Source organism: Sciurus carolinensis, chromosome 4 (assembly GCF_902686445.1).
Source record: "Sciurus carolinensis chromosome 4, mSciCar1.2, whole genome shotgun sequence".
In the NCBI taxonomy this organism is placed as follows: Eukaryota; Metazoa; Chordata; class Mammalia; order Rodentia; family Sciuridae; genus Sciurus; species Sciurus carolinensis.
This window is the reverse complement of record NC_062216.1, coordinates 17,049,163-17,066,768: the sequence shown is the minus strand read 5'-3', so window position 1 is coordinate 17,066,768 and position 17,606 is coordinate 17,049,163. Positions and strand designations below refer to the sequence as shown.

The 17,606-nt window shown below is 39.1% G+C and overlaps 1 protein-coding gene across 5 annotated transcripts in view; it reads left to right on the top strand.

Annotated features, from left to right (window-relative positions):
• Nucleotides 1–17,606, top strand: part of Ints10 (integrator complex subunit 10) — a 34,253-nt gene that overhangs the window by 664 nt on the left and 15,983 nt on the right. For 3 of the 5 annotated variants that reach the window (XM_047550838.1, XM_047550836.1, XM_047550834.1), the window contains exons 2-11: nt 40–107; nt 1,533–1,636; nt 3,096–3,235; nt 5,263–5,344; nt 5,835–5,975; nt 7,709–7,880; nt 11,546–11,715; nt 12,739–12,872; nt 16,199–16,355; nt 17,473–17,555. In XM_047550838.1, coding sequence (XP_047406794.1) covers nt 40–107; nt 1,533–1,636; nt 3,096–3,235; nt 5,263–5,344; nt 5,835–5,975; nt 7,709–7,880; nt 11,546–11,715; nt 12,739–12,872; nt 16,199–16,355; nt 17,473–17,555 — 1,251 coding nt within the window. The remainder of the gene's footprint in view (nt 1–39; nt 108–1,532; nt 1,637–3,095; nt 3,236–5,262; nt 5,345–5,834; nt 5,976–7,708; nt 7,881–11,545; nt 11,716–12,738; nt 12,873–16,198; nt 16,356–17,472; nt 17,556–17,606) is intronic. The other 2 variants (XM_047550837.1, XM_047550835.1) reach the window with 1 other exon arrangement.

Genomic DNA, 17,606 nt, shown 5'->3' with positions numbered 1-17,606 from the left:
CCGGGCATGGTGGTGACGGGGGCCCGCTGTGTGTTGCAGTATGAGATGTACACGATCGAGCGGAACGCGGAGAGGACTGCCACCGCCGGGAGGCTGCTGTACGACATGTGAGTGCGCGTCCACTTCTGCAGCGGCTCTCGGGAGCTTTGTTCTGTCGTCAAGTGGGAGTTGGGCGAGATCTTAGAGTTGGTCCACATCGCCGGTACCCAGAGCTCGCTTAGTAGGGAGACTAGTCTTTTCCCCTTGCTCACACGCCTTCTGCAGAGAAGTCTTTTTTATTCGTGTTCTAACTTCTATCCAGTATTTTATTTTATTTTGGGAATAATACAGAAGTTCAAACAACACTTAAGTGATAGAATAAAAAGTGAAGTCGCTCCTAAACTCAACCAGAGTTTTGTGTGTGTATCTATACACCTAGACATAATATATAAAAATGTTTTCATGGGGGGTTGGGGGTGAGGTTACAAAAGTGAGGTCAAACTCTTCTAATTCTGCAGCTTGCTTTCTTCACCCACTGTGATGGAGCCCTTCCCATGTCAGTATGCCAGGATCCACTCTATTGTTTTTCATGCTTGTATAGCATTTTATAAGCACTCCTTTCTTGGTGGACATTTAGGTCGTTTCCAGTTATTTGAAATTATGTTCACAATATCAGTAAGTAATTTTGTACCCATAGTTTGGTGTTTTTCTGAGGAAGGGGATTCTAAGGCATATTTCTGTAGTTAAAGGGTATATATATATTAAGTTTTAATTCATAATCAAATTGCTTTCCAAAAAGGACCAACCCAATTTTTATTTCCACGAATAATGTATAATAGTGCCAGGTTTCCCATATCCTTGCCCCTTGCCAATATTGGATATTATCAATTTCTCTTTTTTTTCTTTCTCCTTCTTCTTCCCCTTCCCCTTCCCCTTCTCCTTCCTTCTCCATCCCCTTCCCCCTCTTCTTCTTCTTCTTCTTCTTTTTTTTTTTTTTTTTTAAAGTGGGATTTCACTATGTTGCCCAGGCTGATCTCAAATTCTTGGGCTCAAGTGATCCTCCTGTGTTAGCCTCGTGTGTGAGTAGCTGGGATTGTACTCATGTGCCACCACTCCTGGCTCATCAGTCTCTTTTTCACTCTTGCTAGTATGATAGGAAAGAACTCTGTCTTGCTATTTTTTTTTAAATTCATGCTATGTATATTACTGGTACAGTTGATTATTATTTCAGCTTTTTACTTTGGCTATTTGTAGTCTGTGATTTAACCTTGTACATTTTTTCCTTTTGTAAAGTTTGTTTTATTCTTGTTGATTTTGTAGTCCTATATATTTTAGGGTTGCTTGCCTTTTATAAAAACTTCTAAAGACTTTTGTGAGTACTCATTTTTCTAAACTAAGTTTTATTTTCATGTCTTTATTTAGGTTTGTTTTGCCATATCTAAGCATTCACTTCAAAAAAGAAAAATGTTTTTCTATAAATGCTAATACTCTTACTTTTTTGGATGCTATATAAAATCTGACTTTTTAATTTAATGCTCTTATTTTAAAAACAGGTTTATGAGTTTCCCAGATCAACCAGTGATATGGAGAGAAATCAGCATTATTACATCAGCATTAAGGAATGATTCACAGGATAAACAAACCCAATTTTTAAGAAGTAAGAATGGAATAATACTTTAATAGTGTATAAGTTACCATTTCTGGGAGACCAAATCATACATAGAGATTTCACTAGAAAGTTACATCTGTGATATTGGTACCCACGTATGTTTTATTCTTGGCTACTAAAGTCTGTAATAATGTCACTCACTCCCTTGAATGTTTTTATGTCCCTTTAAGCCTTCCTAAAGGATGTGGAGCTATCAGTGAGACCAGGAAATTGAACATATTTTTAATATATTTTACTGTAACCAGAAAGTATCTATAGACCTCTGCAAAGCAAGGGAGAGACTTTTCATAACTTGAAACTTTTTTTTTTTATTTTTAAAAACTCCTAAATTTCTAATTTGGTACTTACAATTAGCCTTTCAATCCAGTTTAACAAAACTTACTTTGTAAAATTCAGAACAACATAGAAGGGCAAGACGGAAACAATAATTAAAGCAAATTACCCATATGTAACAAATTGGGCACATTCTTCAATATTGCATCTAATTTCCATTTGAAATCTTTATCATCTATATTTCCTTTGAAGGCCATAAAAATTGTGGAATCCTCCAAAATACTGTCACTTTTTGTGTCATCGTCTTCTAGTCCAGAGTCAAACTCCATCTCTGAGTCTTCCACTGTTGATGAACATAAGGAAGTATAGATGTCTTCTAAGTTAGGAAGGTCGTTCAAAACCATGGTGTATATTATTCCTGAAGCATATGCCAAGTGGACAATAAGAAAACCAAAATGTCTTTCTTAATTCTTATCATTTATCCAGGTCACCTTCTAAGTCCAAACAAGTTGGCATTTTTAGGGCTTATATTTCAAGACAGCAGCCAAATCAGATTCTGTTTAAGAACTCTTTGACCACTCTCAGAAAAGAGAGTCAGTAGGACCCCTCTCCATTCCTCCCAGGACCTGAGCGCGGCCCTGGCCCTCCCGGGCGGGCCTCGGAGCGCGGCCCGGGCCGAGCGTGCCCGCAGCTGTCCGTGTGTTTGTCCACCTGTCCTTGCTTGCGCCCGTCTGTTCGGCCGTCGGCGCCCGGCCGCCAGCAGCCCGACCCGGCTGGGCCTCCATAACTTGAAACTTTTTTCTTTAAATTTCTGAATTGATTTCTATAGTCAATCAAAGATTTCAAATTCAGGATAAAATATAAAGTAGATAGTTTAGGTCATTTCAACTGAAACAAGTGTATATTCTTTGTCTCTACCTGCAATAAACACTGTTGTGACTGTCCACACATGCCATTCTTGTGTTCTGGATTCAGTAAAGCCTCCAAATGTTTTGTCATTCAGGAAACCTCTTGTTCTAAGTACTGTGGAGTTCCAAAGCCTGCCAGGTTGTAAGTGAAACCTGACCACAGTGATTAGTTATTGTTCAGTATATGATATTGCCTTACTTAACATTTTTTGCTTCAGTATTTTCTCTCTCAAAGACGTTTTAAAGATGAAGTTTGTTGTACCCAGGTTTATTTGAAACCCTTCCTGGTCGGGTCCAGTGTGAAATGTTATTAAAGGTCACGGAACAGTGCTTCAACACGTTGGAACGATCAGAAATGTTGCTCCTTCTTTTGAGGCGTTTCCCTGAAACAGTAGTGCAACATGGGGTAAGACTGATTCTTTTTCGTAAGAGAAAATAGAATTGTTTATCAACAGATAAATTGGTGTGGTTAGGCGCTACACTGTGTATTATACTAAAGCAGGAAATCAAGAGTTTCTTTGTCGGTAAGGCTAAAATGGACATCGCTGTTAGCAAACATAATTACACTTTTCCAGGACAAGTTGTCTTATCAGTGTAAGGAAATAGGCACCAAACTCTGGCAGTAATGTTTATTTACATTTTTTCCATTGTATTTGACAATGTTTGAATTTAAATGAGAGCCATAATTCATGGTCTTAACAGAGATGTTCTTCATGTGTTTCTGCCCTCTGGACCCTTTTTCCCTCTATTCCTGACACCCTACACCTGCGATGATTTTTCGGTGCTATTGGCAGGCATTGATTAAGTGCTAGGATCTATCCTAAAGAAACCAAAACTTTAAGTGTTTCAGTAACTTCCCACAAGCCATGAGTAGTCAGGGTTCAAACTGCTCATTCTGGTCATTTAAACCCTTTTGGTTTTTCTTTCCCATGCCAGTTTTCTGCCTTCTGCCTCTGGTTAACTTTCTGCATACTTCCTTGTATTTGTTTCTAGGGCTGTCATTACAAAGTAGAATTGGGGTGGCTTAAAACAAGAGAAATTCTCCCATAATTCTGGAAGCTGAAAGTCCAAAAGCAAGTTGTTCATAGGGCCATGTTTGCCTTAAAGAGTCCAGGGAAGAATCCTTAGTTCGGTGGGTGTCAGAGATCTCTCTCATTCCATAGCTAGCAGCTGCATCACTCTGATTCCTGCCTCCATTGTCACTTGGTCTTTTCCCTGCTGTTCTGTGTCTTCCTCATAATAACATCAGTCATTGGAGTTCTTGCCTATCTGATCAGTATGACTACATCTTAATTAATTATAATTACAAAGACTCTGTTTTCTTTAAAGGTAAAACATATATATAATCATGCACCTTGTAATGATATTTTGATCAGCAGTGGACTGCAGATGTAACAGTGGTCCCATAAGATTATACCGCCTACTGACAGTATAGCCATCTTAGGTTAAATTAGTACAATCTGTGACATTCATGCAGTGATGAACTTGCCTAACATTACATCTCTCAGGCTATATCCCCATCAGTAGGTGATGCATGACTGTATAAGGTCACATTCTGATGTTACGGGTGGATATGAGTTTGGGGACACTATTCAAACCATTCTATTCCCTGGTCATGACTCTGACTTTTAACCTTCTGTGTAATGTAATATTTTGCATTGTACCACCTCTACCATAGAGCGTCCCTGTGTGGTTGCAAGAAAGATAATTCAAATATCTTGGTGGATTTTGATAAAGAACTGTGCTAAGGCCTTGGTGATAGAAAGATGGCCTTAAAACTCAGACATTTCTGTCTAATCTTGCCCATTCTGAATGGCTGGCAGTTCCACCAAACTCTTGAGAATGTTAAATTTTGTCCATCTCATATATCCTGATACAGAGAATAAAGTTAGTTTCCACATTTCGTAGAACATCTGTTCATCTGGCCAGGCATGGGGCCACAGTTCTTTAATCCCAGTGGCTCAGGAGACCAAGGCAAGAGGATCAAAAGTTTGATATCAGCATTGACAATGTAGCAAGACCCTTAGTAACCTAGTGAGACTGTCTCAAAATAAAGAAATAAAAAGGAGTGAAGATATAACTCAGTGGTAGAGCAACCCTGTGTTCAATTCCCAGTGCAAAAAAAGAAAATCTGACTATTATTCTAACCCCAGTTCCAATGCTTCCCTGAAGTTTCTACAGACATTTCATTAGCATTTTAATTTAGCTAGTTTAGCGGGGAATAACAGACCAGAGTGGTGAGGTAATCAGATTAATTTAGCCTCCTGGATTGTGTTGCAAATGCATTTTTTTTGTTTTCTAGTCTTTAAACTGAGATTATTTGTCTCTCAGAGAAGTTTGACTATATAAACTGTGTAATAAAAAACATTTTTTCATGTAATTCTGACATCTTAAACTGCATACATTTAAATGATTAATTTTATTTTGAAACAGTTTGGCCTTGGGGAGGTACTTTTAGAAGCTGAAACTATTGAGGAACAAGAATCTCCAGTTAACTGCTTTAGAAAATTATTTGGTAAGAAAAATTGTGTTTTGTATTACTTCCTTGTGAGTAGAGTATGCTGGGATAAGGTCATTTGTGAAATGCAGAGGAACTCTTTGTATTATGAAATGCAAGTCTTTGCTCAATTTTTTTTTCTTTTTGGATCCAGAAAGCATTTTAAACAACTTCTAGACTTTTATTTGTAATGTTTGAACCTCTGAAAGAATATGTGCAGCCTTATGTGTGAGTGTGAAGCATGATCATAGACATCTGAGCCTACCACCACCCAGTGTGAGTGCTGAACCTTTTCCCACCACTTAGGGTCTGCTTGTGTACTTCTTCACTGCCTCCTTTCACGGGTATCCCTTTGCATGTCAGTTTTTAAATAAGTGTGCCATAAGGGATTTTCCCCTCAATATGGTTTATATACTACATTAGGTGAACACTAATAGGAATTTTGTTCTTGCCAGAACCCTATTACAGACAACCTGATTTGTTTTTTCTTATTTTCCCCCTTCCACAGTTTGTGATGTCCTTCCTCTAATAATTAACAATAATGATGTTCGGTTGCCTGCCAATTTATTATATAAATACTTGAACAAAGCAGCTGAATTTTATATCAACTATGTCACTAGATCTACTCAAATAGAAAATCAGCATCAAGGTAAGTGGCACTACCCTGCAATTTTATTCAGACAGGCTTTAGTAACATTGCAACTTCAAAAATCCCTTATTGTGATTGCTGTCCTCTGAATGTATATAGTTGACAGTTTTTCTGAAGGAAGTTATCAAGAAAAAACTATTACATTAAGAGATGAGATGATTCAGGAACCAACTCTATCCCTTGATTGACTAGTTGCTGACCTGGTTAGCATTAATGCACTCAACTGTTATAGGTACCACAGCTCAAAATTCACTTCCTGCTTAGACCGTTGACCAGTTGAGGTTCACATACACAGTCATGCATTGCTTAGTGAGGGGAATGCCTTCTGAGAAATGTGTCGTTAGGTGATTTCATGATGCAGACATCATAGAGTGTACGTACACAAACCTAGGTGGCACAGCCTGCTACACACCTAGGCCCTACAGTTGGGCCTGTGCTTCTGGGTGCTAAACCTGTGCGGTGTGTTACTGTACTGAATACTGTAGGCCAGTGCAGCACAGTGGTAACTGTTTGTCTAAATACATCTAAACACATAGAGAAGGTAGAGTAAAAATCAAAGCTAAAAGGTGAAGTATTTGTTTGGAGTACTCACCATAATGGAGCCCATAGGACTAGAAGTTGCTCTGGCAAGTCATTGAGTATGGAGTGAATGTGGAGGCCTAGGACATGACAGTACGCTGCTGTAGACTTTATAACTGTACACTTAGTCTACACTAAATTTGTAAAACAATATGTAAAATTTATAAATTTGTAAAAAATGTATTACTGAAGTAATAAATTAAGCTTAGTTAATTGTAATTTTTTTGTGTGTGGTACTAGGGATTAAATTCAGAAGGTCTCTACTATAGAGACACACCCCCAGACCTCTTATTTCCTTTCACCATCCTCCTGCCTCAGCCTCCTGAATCGCTGAAATGACGGGCACGTGCCACCTCTCCCAACTCCCTGTTGTAACTCTTTTACTATGTATACTTTTCATTAAAATTTTTTTTTTTACTTTTTAAAAATATTTACCTTAAAACACAAACATGTGGCACAACTGAACAAAATTATATTTTTTATATCTTTATAACCTTTTTTCTGTTAATTAAAAAAATGTTTTTAACTATGCCACAAACACACTCTAGCCATGGCTGTGCAGGGTCAGAATCATCCATATCATACTCTTGTCCTTCCAGGAAGGTCTTCTAGGGCAATGGCATGCCTGGAACTGCCAGCTCCTACAGGGGCAGTGCCATGTTATTCTGGAGTCCCTCCTGAGGTTCTCAAGGAGTTGCCACTCTTCAGAAATATGCCCATGCTTCTTGTTGTTCTTCTTCTTTTCTGTTAGATTTGCTTGTAAGTAGAAATTGCACCATGATCTTTTCTCTCCATTAATGAAAACCTTTGGGTTTTCAGTCCTTTCAGGGAACTTGCTGAGGTCTACAAAAGCTGCTAAACCGTTCACTGTGAATTTTCTTGGAGGTTTTCTTGCAATTTCCTCTTTTTTTTTGTCCCTTCTTCAGCACATGTTCACTAGGTTATTGGAATTTCAGCTCCATTCAATCTTGTGGGACGACTGTTGTGTGCGCAGTCCATCACTGACTGAAGCGTTGAGATGCAGTACATGACTGTGATGTTGGGGTTCTGCCCTCTGTTCTTTCAAATGAGGAGTTAGGCCTTTCTTTACTAAGTAGCACATGAATATTAAGTGGTGATGTTAATTGTAGGCTGCTTTTTTTCTCACATCTCAGGTGCCCAAGATACGTCTGATTTAATGTCGCCTAGCAAACGTAGCTCTCAGAAGTACGTAATAGAAGGGCTGACTGAAAAGTCGTCTCAGATTGTGGACCCTTGGGAGAGGCTGTTTAAGATTTTGAATATTGTTGGAATGAGATGTGAATGGCAGATGGATAAAGGAAGACGGTAATAGTTTATTTCTGGAATTGCCTATCAAATTTTTTGATTCCCATAATCTTGGGATCCTTCTTTAAAAAAAAATTTGTCTTTTTTAATACATTTATTTATTTGTTTGTGTGTTTGTTTATGTAGGTATGTGGGGCTGAGGATCAAACCTAGTGCCTCACATGTGGTAGGCAGGCACTGTACCCCTGAGCTACAACCTCAGCCCCACAAAAATAATTTTTTAAAGCTAATATAATGCATAGGTACACTTCTTAGGTGGAAGGTTTTGTAATATTCAATATTTATGCAAAGAGTGTGGTTTTTCACTTTATTAAAAGATTCCAAAACCCAGAATAGCTAAAGCAATCCTAGGCAGAAAGAGTGAAGCAGGGGTATCGCAATACCAGTTCTTCAACTCTACTACAAAACAATAGTAACAAAAACGGCATGGTATTGGTACCAAAATAGAAAGGTGGATCAATGGTACAGAATAGAGGACACGGACACAAACCCAAATAAATACAATTTTCTCATACTAGACAAAGGGGCCAAAAATATGCAATGGAGAAAAGATAGCCTCTTCAACAAATGGTGCTGGGAGAATTGGAAATCCATATGCAACAGAATGAAACTAAACCCATATCTCTCACCATGCACGAAACTAAACTCAAAATGGATTAAGGACCTCGGAATCAGACCAGAGACCTTGCATCTTATAGAAGAAAAAGTAGGTCCAGAGCTTCAACATGTCGGCTTAGGACCAGACTTCCTCAACAGGACTCCCATAGCACAAGAAATAAAAGCAAGAATCAATAACTGGAATAGATTCAAACTAAAAAGCTTTCTCTCAGCAAAGGAAACTATCAGCAATGCAAAGAAAGAGCCTACAGAATGGGAGAAAATCTTTGCCAGTCATACTTCAGATAGAGCACTAATCTCCAGAATCTATAAAGAACTCAAAAAACTCTACACCAAGAATGCAAATGGGCTAAGGAAATGAATAGACACTTCACAGAAGAAGATCTACAAGCAATCAACAAACTTATGGAAAAATGTTCAACATCTCTAGTAATAAGAGAAATGCAAATCAAAACCACCCTAAGATTCCATCTCACCCCAATTAGAATGGCGATTATCAAGAATACAAGCAACAACAGGTGTTGGCGAGGATGTGGGGAGAAAGGTACACTCATACATTGCTGGTGGGGTTGCAAATTAGTGCAGCCACTCTGGAAAGCAGTGTGGAGACTCCTTAGAAAACTTGGAATGGAACCACCATTTGACCCAGCTATCCCACTCCTTAGCCTATACCCAAAGGACTTCAGATCAGCATACTACAGAGATACAGTCACATCAGTGTTCATAGCTGCTCAGTTCACAAGAGCCAGATTGTGGAACCAACCTAGATGTCCTTCAATTGATGAATGGATAAAGAAACTGTGTTATATATATACAATGGATTATTACTCAGTCATAAAGATATTACTCAGTCATAAAGAATGATAAAATTATGGCATTTGCAGGCAAATGGATGAAATTGGAGAATATCATGCTAAGTGAGATGAGCCAATCTCAAAAAACCAAAGGACGAATGATCTCGCTAATAAGTGGATGATGACACATAATGGGGGGTGGGAGGGGTTAGTGTTAGGGTTAGAGTTAGGGTTAGGGAGGGGGGCAAGAATGGAGGAAGGAAGGACTGTATAGAGGGAAAAGAGGGGTGGGAGGGGTTGGGGGGAGGGAAAAAATAACAGAATGAATCAAACAACATTACCCTATGTAAATTTATGATTACACAAATGGTATGCCTTTACGCCATGTACAAGCAGAGAAACAACACGTATCCCATTTGTTTACAATTAAAAAAAAAAAAAAAAAAAAGATAAATCATTGGAAATAGGGACCAAGGCAGACTCCACCTGCCGACACTGGATTTTTATCCAAATGTTACTTACTTAGCCATGTGAATATAGTTTGTTATTTGTGATTTTTTTTGTCTTACTTTGGAAAATTACCTAGAAATATTTCACTTATTCAGTATTTTTCCATCTATGCCTAATGTGTTCTGCCTTAGACATTTTTTGTAGTTTTTCAAGTCTAGGGATATTTAAACATTTGAATATTTGCATTTTTACAAATGGACATGGAAAATTGTTCAGTAGTAAAGTATAACAGTACTAGAAGTTGTAGAAGAAATAGTGATGAAACAATATTTGCAATCAGTTATGGAGAGGTTATGCTTTATAATGATAGTCCTAGCAACTAATTATTATAGATTTCTATAATAATTGTTTTATTCAGAATAATTTTGTCTTGAAGATAAAAAATTGTTAAAAATCCCTAGTGTAGTTTTATATTGCTTCTTATCTGCATTGCAATAGAAAGAGTATAATAAAATTCCTCTCAAAAAAAAAAAAAAAGATTCCTACTTGAAATATGGACTCAAAAAGATATTGAGTTTGAAGCTTTACATGGTACTTCGGAAAAAAGAGAAGTTTCCTGGCATGTGTCTGTCATGAAATTTTGGTCTGATCACTGCCCTAATTCAAAGGCGAACATTTGCAGACTACAAAGAATAATGTTAATATGAATAGTCACTTCTCAAAAGAAGAAATTCAAATGGACAACAAATTTGTGAAAAAGTGCTTACCTTCCTTAGCCAGCAGGGAAATGCAAATCAAAACCGTAATGGGATATCACCCCAGTTAGAATGACGCTTATAAAAAATATTTAAAAATAACAAATGCAGGTTAGGATGTGAAGAAAAAGGAAACTTATACCCTGCTGGTGGGAATGTAAATTAGTATAGCCACTAGGGAGAACAGTATGGAGATTTCCCAGAAGAACTAAAAGTGGAAATGCCACGTGATCCAGCTCTCCCATTTCTGGATATTTTATCCAAAGAAAGTAAAGTCTGCATGTCAGAGACAACTGCAATGTCCAGGTTTGTTGCTTCACTCTTCACAGTAGCTAAGACGCAGAATCAACCTAGGTGCCCATCAGCAGATGAATGTATAAAGAAGAAAGATATCCTATCGAATTGGATGGAATTGAGGACATTGTTAAGTGAAATAAGTCAGATGGAGAAAGACAAACTCCACATGTTCTCTTTCATGTGGGTGTTTAGAAAAGCCAAGTAGAATGTGATTACTAGAGGCTGGGAAGGCTAGAAGGAAGGGATAGTGAGAGGTGAGATCACAACTCCCCAAACACAGTTATGTAGAAATAATAAGTATTCTACTCAACAGTGGAAGCACTGTAGTTCACAATGAGTTGTTGCGGTTTTGTTTGTGTTTTTGTTTTTTGTTTGTTTGTTTTTTGTAGTGTCAGGGATCAAACTCAGGGCCTTGTAGATGCTGGGTGAGTACCCTACAGTATTATCTCCAACCCCACAATAACTTCTTACATATTCTACAAATAACTAGAAGAGAGGAATGCAAAGGCCCCAAACCCAAATGGTGATAAGGAGATGGAAACTAAATGATCCTGCTTTGATCTGGACATATTTTACACATGTATTGAAATATACCCATAGCATATTCCTTAAATATGTATATATGTAATAAAAGAATAACTCAAACACCTAGAGTTACATTTGGTACATGTAATATTCTGTCAGAACTTTTCTTTAGACCTTTTGTTGGTAAGTTCAGATAACTGATACATTTTATCCTCTTAACTTTCAGAAGCTATGGTGATATATTGCATAGAATGAAGGATCTCTGCAGATACATGAACAACTTTGATAATGAAGCACATGCAAAATATAAAAACCAAGTGGTTTATTCTACTATGTTAGTGTTCTTTAAGAATGCATTCCAGTATGTCAACAGCATACAGCCATCTCTCTTCCAAGGTTGGTTTACCACTTTTAGAGTGTTCCAAAATATGGGTCAGTGGCAAGGAGAACAAACTTGTTTACTTCTTTTACCTTTGTTGTCGGATCCAGAAACCGTAGATGATACTTGTGCTCTTTGTGGCTGGTGATTTATTTTGATTTAGTTTGGCTTAAGTTTTTAATGTAATAATGTCATCTAAAATTCCTATGTAAAGCATTAGAGTGGTACTGTGAAACTAAGAAACAGATCACATGCCACTCATTTGAAAAAAGAGAGCAGATGTAGCAAAGTATCCAAGTAGAGTGGCTCTTAGGGGAGGCAGTGTACTGTCCAGAGGTGGTTTGGCGCTGTCTGGAGACATTGTTTATTGCCGTGGCTGGTGGGGAGGGGTTGCTGCTTAGCATCCAGTAGGTGGAGGCCAGGGAGGTACCAGACATCCTCCAGCTCCAGGACAGCCCAGAAGGTTAGTAGTGACAAGGTTGAGAAACCCTGGTAAAAGTTATTTGTCCATATTTTGACTGCATGTCGTGGGTTAAATTTACAAAACAAAGCTTACAAAAATTCACAAAGACATTACCATAGGCAAAGATTTAAGTAAGATGTATGTCGAATAATGTGAATTAGTTCTAAAAAGTTTGAAAAATAGAAATAAGAGGGTGAAATCACCCATAATCCTATTATTTGAGGGTATGCCTTATAGTTTTTCATTTATTTGGATTTTGTTTGGTGTTTATAACCATATACGTAGTTTTGTTGTCTTTTTATGGTAATATTATGACTCATGGTCATTGTTAAAAAATGTTAAGATACCTAAGAACCAATACAAAGAGGAGCAACCACTTGTTTCCATTGCTGAGAGAGCATGTTATTAGCCATTTGGTTTTTCCCTACATATGTGTGCTTGTTTGTTCAGCTATTCAGGATCACAGAGAACAAGTTTTTAAGGAGCTTTATTTTGTTTGATGATTGAGCATACTTTCTGCTGATAATATCGTTTTTCCTGCTTCATTTTTAACTTTTGGTGTTTCTCCCATCCTTAGGTCCCAATGCTTCTAGCCAGGTTCCGCTGGTTCTTCTTGAAGATGTGTCAAACGTGTATGGTGATGTAGAAATTGATCGAAATAAGCACATACATAAAAAGAGGAAACTAGCTGAGGGAAGAGAGAAAACCATGGTAAATCCTTTCAGATATAATTAACAGTATGCACTTAATGGTTTGCTAGACACAAATTTTGTAAAATATGGTTTCAGAGCTCAATTGATAAAGCTTTTTTTTTTTTTTTTTTTTTTTAGTTATACAGTATAATCACTGTAGAAGTGAGTGAATCTCACTGGATGCCATCTTATTTCCAGGGAACATTGGGCAATATCTAGAGCATTTTTAATTGTCACAGCTGTGCTCTGGGTGGGGAGGGTTTGGTAATTAGTATCTAGTAGGTAGAGGCCAGGGATGGTGCCAGACGTCCTCCAGCTCACAGGACAGCCCAGAAGGTTAGTAGTGACAAAGTCGAGAAACCCTGGTAATGTTTTTTGTCCAGATTTTGACTGAATGGCATGGTTTTAATTTGCAAAACAAAGCCAAGATGACATTGCACATGGAGCAGGGTGCTGCAGTGGGTACTGGCCTCAGAATGGAAAGGGCCAAGGCAGCAGGGCAACCTAAACACTCATTGAGACACAGGAAGGCTTTCGGGAGGGAGCAGCATTTGAAATCTGCCTGGAATGGTGTAGGATTTTGCACTTGGAATTGGGAGGTAGATTTTGTTGAGAGAGGACATTTTGCACAAAGATACAAGAGGCCAAAGAATGTGAATTTTCTTCCTTAGAACCAGCAAGGCAGCAAGCATGTGCAGGACAGTGATTCCCTTTCTTACAGTAAAGTCTGTGGTGAAGGCCCGTGTGTAAGGACAGCGGAGAGGCCTAGTGCAGGACTAACACAGTCAGTGGCCAGGTTATCAGTATTTTCAGCTCTGCTGTTATACTGCAAAAACATCTGAAGACAATTCATGAACAACCACCACAGTCGTGTTCCACTAAAGCTTTACTTACAAAACAGGGTTTGGCTTACAGATGACAGTTTGCTAACCCCTGCTATGGTGGAAATGCCCGAAGGGAGCCAAGAGTGTCGCCTACTTTTTTTTCTTTCCCTTCCTATATTTTCACTTTCCTTACTCGCTCTTCTTAGTCCTTGAGTAGCATTTTTCTGGATCTTGGACATGATGAGAAATGTGCCTTAAGGTCCCATTAATCAGGGTCTCTAAGACTCTGTAGGAAGAGGGTGGATTGGGGCCAGGGAGATGTTAAGCTGTTCTGAATGCTCATAGGTTATAACTCTTCTGCTAAACTTAGTTATTTCCTCCCAGAAATATGCACATAAACAGTTCTGCAGATTATTTCAGGGGCTGGCAGATGACTTCGAGGCCTGACCATGAGCCCCATGTCGAGCACTTTGCTTACCAGGCTTTCCCGATGCCCTGCGTCTGCTCTTTCCTTCTTGCCTGACACTCCCAGGTGGGCAGATCCCATCAGTGCTCCCTGCTGGCTTATCCATGTGCTTCATGAAGACCACTCACCCCCCTTCTCTATGTAGTAAAGGTTTTGTATCATCGCTTTTAAGTGAAAGTATAATCTGTCCCCATATAATTGAGTATTAACAGCCCCAAACCATCAATTTCTGTCCTTCCGCATCACTGCCTCTCTGGTTCCAACCAACAAAATTCCTTGTCCAGACAATCGGCGTGCTCATCTGTCTCCCGTCTTTCACCCTTGCTCCCTCCCCACAGCCTCTTCTGTACCTGCAGCCAGGGACCTTTTGAAACATGAATCAGGTTTCACACCCCTGCTTTACAACCCCTAGCGGGTCCTGAGACACTGAGACTAAAGCCCGAGCTTGCCGAGCCCTCCGAGGGGCCCTTCCTTCTGCAGGTGCCCCTGCAGCACGTGCTCTGTGTTCTCCCTCTGGCCAGGCCCCAGCCTCAGCCCCTGTCCAGGCTGTGCTGTGGCTGGGGTGCTTTTTCCTCAGATGTCTGCCAGGCTGTGTGCTTGTCACTAAGGCCTCAGCCTCCCTGGAGACTCCCTGAGCACTCATCTGAAGGAACTGCCCAGTGTTTCTTTTTATTAACTACTATCTACTCTTTCTTCTGTACTTGCTTTTTGATCTCCTGTCTGTGTCCAAGCTCCATGGGTCAGTGGGTATGTGGTGATCTGGGCCGTGTTCCCCACCTGGGGCACGTTTGCGTGTGTCCCCTGCAGTTAGGAGAACTGTTGCTTCCGCGCGTTCCCTTGGCGCTTCAGAGGGCACTTACCATCTCAGAATTAATTTCTCAAGATTTTAGAAACTATTTGAAATTCCCCCCACATCCAGAGTCCTTCATAAATTCCTGGTCTCACTTGGAGTCAGAAATGCTTTTGAGAGGTTGCAACAGTTAAAAAATACACAGCATTCATGGTGGTGGTATTAGCTGTGATATTAGATTGTCACCGCTTGGGAATGAACAGGACCCTGAGGAAACAGTACACCTCAGAGACAGGCTGAGCTGTGGAAGGACAGATGTCAATACTGAGGGAGGACAGTGGAGGCAGGTAGAGCCCCAGGCACGAAGAACAGCAGGAGGATACTAAGCTGTGAGAGGGTGGGGAGGCGCAGTCTCAGGGGAGAGTGGCTTGGGGAGCAGGGCTTTTAGCTAAAACATTTATACGTATTTAAAATCATAGTGTGGTAAAAATCTGTAGGAATGATTGCATTTGGTTATTGGAGCTGTAACATCACCTATATGGAAGAAAAGGGTCAAGAACTTCCCAGCAGAGGTTCAGTGGAGCCATCTCACCTTCCCCGTTCTCTGGCAGCAGGACAGGCTGTGCCCAGTGACGGTGGTGACCGTTGCCTTCTCGGCAACCCACTTTTTTCTTCAACTTTATAAGAGTTGAGATGAAGAGCAAAGAAGTAGAACTCTGACTTGTTAAGCATAAGAGTGTTACTGAATAAGCACGTACGAATTTCTGACCGAACACCTTCCACTGGGGGAGCGGAGCTGAGCAAGAGTGGCCCTGGAGAGCAGTCACGTGTGGCGCACTTCTCGGACGGAATGTCTCAGGGTCTCGGGCTTTGACTTTTTTCATACTACATGACTGTTATTTAGGAAGCAAATAATGCCACATATTTTGGGGGGAAAGTAAATCATAAAGCAAGCACTATTTAAGCCGTATCTCTCAATGTAAGAATCTAATTTTTGGCTTTTATAAAATTGAAATTGTTTTGAAATTATCAGAAAATAAGACTTTATCATTGAAAAAACTTGATTTTATAAGTCAAACTGAATGTAAGAATATAAAGATGAAAATTTGTTCTTAAAGCTGAACTGTAAAATTTAAAAGATTTTATTATCTTATGTAATATTTTTTGGTATAAAATCTATGAAGACAGCATTAACAACAATAAATATAATGTTTCAGTGTATGTCTGTACTTAAAACTTTGAATTAATCCTGCTCGCATTCTTAGCAGAGTTCAGATGATGAAGAGTGTTCAACTAAAGGAAGAAATCGTCACATTGTAGTTAACAAAGCGGAACTTCCAAACTCCATCGAGGTGTTAGAAAGCTTTAAATTGGCCAGGGAGAGCTGGGAGCTGCTCTATTCTCTAGAGTTCCTTGACAAAGGTGAGAAAGTGCTTGTGGTATTGGTGGTGTTTAATTTTTTTTATATAAAATCATTATGCTACTTGAAATGTCAAGTGTATCATGGCTAATTAAACTGATTACAGAAGTTCAAAAATGTTATAGAATTCTTTTTTGAGCAGAATACCCTTTAAATTAATATTCAAACGACATTGACTTCTCAGCTCCCACTCAAAGGGTGTGTTATAATCAGAGTTGGGGTGGGCTTGCGGGAGTTTCAGTCTTTAATATTTATATTGCTGGATTTCCGTTTTTATTTTGTTTCCTGCTGGATTTCTTTTGAGTTGTTCTTTCCTGTTGCTTTGTATCTTCTTCAAGCTGTATGTGCCTAAGAATACAAAAGGTATTTATCTACATCAACTCGGTTACCTGGAAAACTCATTCAAAAGCTATAAAGCTTTTTTTTGAGTAAGGACATTAAATTAGAGAGGGTTTTATCTGCGTAACATTTAAGTTTTTCAACTCATCTTGAGATCACTAGCTCTTTGCTGACCAAAGCATCATTCCTGTACTTTGGAATCAAGGCCTGATGCTCTCCTGTTAGCAGTGGACGCTCACCCCAGCCTCCTGTCACAACCTGAGACAGCCCTCAGGGCAGCTGTGTTGTGTATTTCTTAAGTCGGTGAAGCATCATGCAGTCTCTCTTTGTTGCATGTAAAATTAGGAACACATGCAATGTTTTGACGGAGATTTTTCCCTTAGTTATAAACTGACCTTTTTAAAAACAAATAAAACTTCTTAGCATCATTGTATATGTATTGTTTTAACTGGGTGAAAATAAAACAGAACCTTTTCTGTGGAGAGCAAAATAGTTTGAAAGATAAATGAGGTAATACAAGAAAAGCGCAGTTCTTGGCACATGAAGTGTGTTTGCAGATGTTCGTGTCTAATAAAAATGCTGCTGTGTATTTCTGATAAGAGTTATGTCCTAACTTTACTTTCCAACTGAAACTCTGGAACATGGTTTTAGAAATCAATCTGAAGTTACTGTGCAGCTCTTGGTAATTTATCTGTTGTTCCTACCTGCTAGGTTTATTTGTTTCCTTTCCTCTAATATGTTACATATTTTTGGTGAATTTGCTTTTGAATTCCTACTTAGAGTTTACAAGAATTTGTTTGGCGTGGAAGACGGATACGTGGCTGTGGCTAAGAATCTTCCTCACGGATATGATTATCTACCAGGTAGAGTGGTATGTGGGTTCCCATGTCTGTACAGGATGATTGTCTCAAACT